General features: G+C 39.2%; 1 protein-coding gene across 1 annotated transcript in view; it reads left to right on the forward strand.

Moving 5' to 3' along the window:
• nars1.S (asparaginyl-tRNA synthetase 1 S homeolog) overlaps window positions 1-3697 on the forward strand; it is a 28741-nt gene extending 25044 nt beyond the window's left edge. Inside the window, exon 15 of the mRNA XM_018244549.2 lies at window positions 2063-3697. Within this exon, the coding sequence (XP_018100038.1) occupies window positions 2063-2194 (132 nt within the window). The 3' untranslated portion in view covers window positions 2195-3697. The remainder of the gene's footprint in view (window positions 1-2062) is intronic.
• The last annotated feature ends 3549 nt before the right edge of the window (window positions 3698-7246 follow it).

Raw genomic sequence — 7246 nt, forward strand, 5'->3', positions numbered from 1 at the left:
TACGTACCCTTTGCTTCTAGCCAATTCCTACTATTTTCTTTTCTTTTAAATTCACTTGGGGATAGCATTTGTCCCAATGTTGGTGCTTTTCTACTTACAAACTTGTACCCTTGTATTAGTACCTCTCTCAATTTGCTATCATTATAAAGCATTGGTATGTGTTTATTGATAATCTGTTTTATTTGGGTAAATTGCCTACTATATGAGGTGATAAATAGTGGTTTTTCCATTTTATGATGTTTATTAAAATTTCTCGTTTTTAGCAGGTCCTCTCTGGTTTTTGAGATAGCTGTTTTAAATGCTTTTTCCAGTTCTTGCATTTGATAGCCCCTTTGTAGGAATTGATCTCTTAAGTTACAGGCTTTTCTTAAAAATTCTGCTTCTGTACTACAGTTTCTCTTGAGCCTACAAAATTGTCCTATTGGTACCCCTCGAAATACATGTCTAGGGTGACATGAGTCTGCATGCAATAACGAATTTCCTGCACATTTTTTACGATATACTGTGGTTTGTATCTCACAATTATCATGGGACAATTCTAAGTCCAAAAACTGTATATTTGTGCTATTAAATGTGCCTGTTAATTTTAAATTTAAATCATTATCGTTTAGTGTTTCCAAATATTTTAAGTATGTTTGCCCATCCCCTTTCCATACAAAAATCAAATCATCTATATAGCGTTTATAGATAATAATTGCACCCGTGTCCTTCATGTTACCTTCATATATGTGTTGTTCTTCCCAATTCGCGCCCACATACGCCAACCTCTATATGGGTTTATCAGATTATCAATAAACACATACCAATGCTTTATAATGATAGCAAATTGAGAGAGGTACTAATACAAGGGTACAAGTTTGTAAGTAGAAAAGCACCAACATTGGGACAAATGCTATCCCCAAGTGAATTTAAAAGAAAAGAAAATAGTAGGAATTGGCTAGAAGCAAAGGGTACGTACTGCTGCGGAGCATCAAGGTGCATTACATGTGTACAAATGTATAAATCGAAAATATATGTAAGCACAATATCGCAAAAAGAATATAACATCAATTGTTTTATTAACTGTAATACAAGTTATGTGGTGTATTTGTTAACCTGTACACATTGCGGCATTCAGTATGTAGGATGCACCACTCGCCCTCTAAAAAACAGAATGCGAGAACATATAAGTCAGATAGGGGCAGAAAGCAGTGCCACCACAGTATCTAGACATTTTTCCCAATGCAATCAAGGAAATGTTGCCTACTTACGGATTCAGGGAATAGACAGAGTAAGAAATCGAAGTAGAGGGGGAAATAGACAGAAAAAACTTCTTGAATTAGAAGTGAAATGGATTTTTTTATTAGATACACGAGAACCCAAGGGGTTAAACGTAAGATGGGATGTAAGCTGCCATACGTAAATATATACAATTTAAAAAAATAAAAAAAGACATAAAAGAAAGCGAAATTAATAACCCTACGCCCTAATAAAAGTTTCGAAATCACCCAACAGGTCTGGAATTTAAAACTTTAAAGCTTCATAAGATAGCAAAATGAAAGATTAGCAATTGAAACAAAGTTAATGAATTTATCGAAACAAACTTATTTTTAAAGAGAAAATTTGCAAAAAAGACACATCAAATGATTTGACATAATGTTGGTGAAGTTGAGAAAAACATAAATGATTATAGACTGAATAGGAAATAACTTGTAAGAATCTTTTCTATAAATTATAAATTATAAATTATAAATGAAAATTAAAACTTTAGAACACAACCAATAGCTTTGAAAGAGTTAAAAAAGTTTTTAAGGAGGAAGTACGTCCCGAGTGACGCAAGCTTCCAATGCTTTTTAAACCATGTGATTGTAATTGTCATTAATGCCTATGATTACGTGTGGTAACATACGAAACGCGTTAGGTGGATATTTGTTTGTGTAATAAAGTAAAATCCTTTTTACCGTTACCTGGAGTCCTGTGGAGTGCGTGCCAAAGTGTTGATTTCGTACCTTGCTGCCATAAATAACCATATTGCAAATACCTGACTTACTGTATGTTAAGTTACCCTCTTCTTGTTCCACAGCGCAAATATGGCACATGTCCGCACGGAGGCTATGGCCTGGGCTTGGAGAGATTCCTTACCTGGATTTTAAACAGACATCATATCAGAGACGTGTGCTTGTACCCGCGATTCGTCCAGCGCTGCAAACCATAACCACTAGAACTAAACTCCTCCATCACATTCTGGCTGCACACGTCCAATGGAGGCCAATGTTGTCTTCTTATAAAGTAACGATTACATTGTGGAACATAACCTATCTATTTAGGAACAACGGCTGCTCTTATCTCACCATCTGTAATTTCACTGTGAATTCCTTGAATTTAATTCAATCTGTCCCGAGCTGGTAGTCTAGGAGCTTCCAAAGCAATTCTGTAAGGCCTGCTGCCTGCAATACCTGCTTTTCTTGAGCCTTGTACACATCCGTAGAGTCCTGTAGCGGGTCTGGATACCTGTGGGTTACCCGCAAAAAACTAGGTAACCTGCGGGTAGAAGTTTTGAGTGTGGGTATAGACGCGGGTCGGGCTGCGGGTCTTCTCAATATCGAGTTTTACTCCTTTTTTCTGTTCATGCCGATGATGTCACTTCCAGTTTAACAATGACAGCACTTCCTGATTCTTGATGGTCAGGGGGTCGTGGATGGGTTGCGGATAAGGTACTTGCGGGATTGGTCGGGTAGTGGGTCCAAGCGGGTAAGAATGCAGGTCCGGTTACGGTTTGCTGGTCCTTGGTCGGGTTCGGGTTTAACAAATTGGTTCCGCGCAGGACTCTACACATCCGTGCACACAAGTGCAAATAGGATCCAAGTCAGTCTGACTAGTCTGGTCCCACTTCTACCCATAATCTCCTATGAAAATCACTTAGACCCCTACACTCTTGTTATCCAGTCTGGATTAGGTGCTGAGACTCATTTGAGAATAGGATTTATGGTTCAAGTAAGATCCAACAAGTGAAGTAAAGTCACTAAATTAAAATAAAATAGTGCACAAGGCCTTAATCACATTCAGACTATAACCGTTTCTTGTTCCCTGAATAATGCAACATTACGTTGGTCTCTCTGTGCCGATATGTTCAGATCCACACATGCTCTATGTCCATTGTTTGGCTTCTCGGTAAAGAGATTTCGGTTCATGAGCTTGTTTGTGACCAGATGGAGAATTAAATGTTCAGTATCAAACCAAGTGCAGCTGTCAAGCTTACCTTCCCGTTACCTTTTAGTATGTTGAAAAAGGTTCTGTTTCAGTTATTTATTTTTGTATGATTATTGAATTATTAGCCACCTATCCTGGTTCTTTCAAGTCTGCAGCTGAAAAGTATTGTCCGTAACCAAACCGCAGTCTGACTGTCACTTTCCAGGATCTCTATTACTCTAAGCCTAAGAGATAACAAATAGTACAAAGATAGATCATTTGCATGATTGTGCTGTTTACATCCTACTAAAGTTAATTCTCTATCAGTGATACACACATCTTGGTGCCACCCTGCCTGTCTTGCCCTTTTTGGGGAGGGGTTAGTAGACCATATGAATACTTGGTTCTTATAGCCCTTTGTATATAAAAGCAGAATAGGCTTATGTAAGTAAATTAACTCCTATTTAATATTTTTAAAGGCAAATAAACAAGTTCAAAGCACTATGGGTGACTTGGGACCCTTAAAAGCATCCGTAGTGTGTCCATGTCCCTCTCTCTGTATTAAATTACATTGTGTCACACACTTAGGGGCACATTTACAAAGCTCGAGTGAAGGATTCGAATAAAAAAAACTTCGAATTTCGAAGTGTTTTTTTGGCTACTTCGACCATCGAATGGGCTAGTTCGACCTTCGACTACGACTTCGACTACGAATCGAAGGATTCGAACTAAAAATCGTTCGACTATTCGATCGTTCGATAATCGAAGTACTGTCTCTTTAAGAAAAACTTCGACCCCCTAGTTCGGCAGCTAAAAGCTACCGAAGTCAATGTTAGCCTATGGGGAAGGTCCCCATAGGCTTGCCTATGTTTTTTTGATCGAAGGATATTCGTTCGATCGTTGTATTAAAATCCTTCGAATCGTTCGATTCGAAGGATTTAATCGTTCGATCGAACGAATAATCCTTCGATTGTTCGATCGAAGTATTAGCGCTAAATCGTTCGACTTCGATATTCGAAGTCGAACGATTTTAGTTCCTAGTCGAATATCGAGGGTTAATTAACCCTCGATATTCGACCCTTAGTAAATCTGCCCCTTATTGTGGTGCCAACACACCCAAGACCGTGGATTATATGCCAGATCCAACAACATTTCTTGGCAACTCTTGTCATTCCCTTCCATATAGCCATGGGTTAATGTATGCTGGTGGTAGTTGCAGTTCACTAACAAGGTTAAAGGGGTTGTTTACCTTTAAATCAAATTTTAGTATGAATGTGCAGTTTGCAATTGGCCTTTTTTTTTCTTTTTTTTTTTTTTAATTTGTGTTTTTTTTTTAATCATTTCACAATTTGTTTTGGAATTTTAAGAGCTGCTAGGGTCCAAATGACCTTAGCAACCAGGTGTAGGTTTGAATGAGAGACTGATATATGAATAGGAGAGACCTACAAAGGATAAAAATCCAATAACAATAAAACTGTAGCCTTACAGAGCAGTAGTTTTGTTGTTTTTTTTGCTGCTGGGGACAGTGACCTTCATTCGGAAGCTAATTTAAAAACTTATAAAAAAAAAATGACCAATTGAAATTTTTTTAAATAGAATTGGCCATTCTATAAAATACTATGGGTTTTTTTTTTTCAAAATCCAAAAATATCTCATTATTTTCTGAAAGCTACTCGGACCAAATTTCCTGTGTAGGGGCAAAAAATTCGAATGTTTCGGATTTTTGCCCGAAAACTTCTTAGGATTATTGCACGAAATTTTAGGATTATTGCACGAAACCCAGCGCAGATCAGGTCTGAGGTGGAGTAATTTTTTATTTGGTCTTTTAACATCCTGGGGGTTTAATAAATTCAGAAAAATTCAAGGTTTTTTTGCCCACGAAAAATTCGGATTTTATAGTGAAAAAGACTCAAATTTTTCTAGTTTTCGGCATTCAGACTTTAATAAATAACCCCCTTAAAGTTATCATAAAGTGGAACCACCCCATTAACGTTGAAAAAGTGAACTACCCCTTTAAAAGACCAGTAACAAAGAAAAAAATGTAAAAAAATGTGTTATTACTTAACGAAAAAAACCCACAGTTTTAACCTTAAATTCGTCAGGAGAAAGAAAGAGGCTGCTCTGATGTTCTTTTGCTTAGGAAAAAAAAATTGGAAACCTTTCTCAAATTATTCCTAAGCAGAAGAACATCAGAGCAGCCTCTTTCTTTCTCCTGACAACTTCCTTGACTACTTGGTGGTCAGACTGGTGGGAAATGACCAGCAGGTGGCGCTGTTGTAACAAAATTCATTTATATTAACAGTACATGTATCCCATAATATCTTGGAATTAAAAAAAAAATTAATATAAATTACATCAATTTTGCATTCACTTATTTTAAAGGTTTACTTATGACTGGAAAGTGCATGCAAGCTTCAGTTTAGTGTTAGTCCTGAATATCATACACGTGTCAAGTCTCTGATAATCCTAGACTGCCATAGGGTAGTGCTTGGTAGAACCATAACGGCCCAATTCCATATGTTTTCTTATACCCTGTGCAGAGAGGCTTCTTCAATCTCCAGCTTGGGCATACCGCCGCAGATACTGCAATTCTGCTGGAAAAATTAATCAGGAGCTAGTTACCCTTTTGAGATGTTGCTGATGGAGAAAAAAAGTCCTCTCCAATTAGAGCGACTCAGAATGATAAAAAGGTTAAAGGGAAATTATAACTCATTAATTAGTACAGTATTATAAGAAATTAACATTCCTTCTCTACAGCTTCGCAGATTAACATGTTGCCATACTGCTTGTCTTTAGGAACGCGTTTGCCTAGAGACTAGAGTCCTGGGTCGACTACCCACGGAATACCCACAAAGACGTCGGGTTTTGGTCAGAAAATCCTGATTCCGTGAGCCTGCAGGTAACCCGCATGTGTAACGTGGCTAAGGTGCGGGACTTGAAACTCCCACCCTCCCTAGTGTTGAAGGGAAATTTTTATTCCCTTTCCGGCCGAATAGGTGTCGGAGTGACATCACGTCGGTTTTTGTGGTCCCGGGTCATAAGGTCATTTTAACTTGGAGGGTCGGGTAGCGTCTCTGGTAGGGGGATGTGGTGGGTGCGGGTTAGGGGTCAGCAAGTTGGGTATTAATCCTTCTGATTGGACTCAACCAGAGACCTTTATTTTAGAGTGCCATGGGCAACCTGCACTTTCCCCATAATGAGCTGTGCTTAAAAGGTACTTGCCTTAAAGGAGAACTAAACCCCCCGTTAATCAAAAATCCCCATCCCCCTTCTGTCCATTGTCCCCACTCACTGCTTTCTCCCTCCTTAGTAACTCAGTGTCCCTGTGAAGTACCTTGGCATATTGATGCAGAGTTCCCCATCGGTTCTCTCTGGCGCCATCTTCTGTATCTTCTGGTTCCTCACAGAAGTGAGCTCCAGCACGGAGCTTTATCGTGCATGCACAGTTGGGACCAATCTGGTATTTGTGCCTACTGTGCATGCAAAGCTCTGAAGATTGCAGATGGAAAAGAAGTGTATCCGAAGATACAGAAGATGGCGCCGAAGAGCTCTGTTGCGCTACTCTGCATCAATATGCCAAGGTACTTGACAGGGACACTGAGTTACTAAGGAGGGAGAAAGCAGTGAGGGGGCCAATAGACGGAAGGGGATGGGGATTTTTGATTAACGGGGGTTTAGTTCTCCTTTAAAGCAGACATAAAATTATAAGTAATATATGGTGTTGCTTTTACATGGTGCTAAAAATTACTATCTTTAAAAATATCCCATTTATTGGAGCTCCCTATAGATGTTCTCTGGTCCCTGTCTGGGTTTCAAATGAGGGTGGGCGTGTCCTAACGGTCCCTGCCAGAAGCACAGTAGGACGGGGACAGCCAATCACAGCCCTGCAGTAACACAAGCACAGACAGGCTTCAGTTCCCTATCAGGTCCTGGTAGCTGCTGATTGGTTCCTGTCCTACAGTGCAGTGAGCTGAGTGCACAGCCTGGGAATTCAGGGAGCAGGAAGTGGAGGAGAAGGGAGGGATTATTAGGGTTTTTGCAGAAATATTCAATAAATCAGCCTGAAACACTACTTTTT

The sequence above is a fragment of the Xenopus laevis genome, chromosome 1S (assembly GCF_017654675.1).
Source record: "Xenopus laevis strain J_2021 chromosome 1S, Xenopus_laevis_v10.1, whole genome shotgun sequence".
Taxonomy (NCBI): Eukaryota; Metazoa; Chordata; class Amphibia; order Anura; family Pipidae; genus Xenopus; species Xenopus laevis.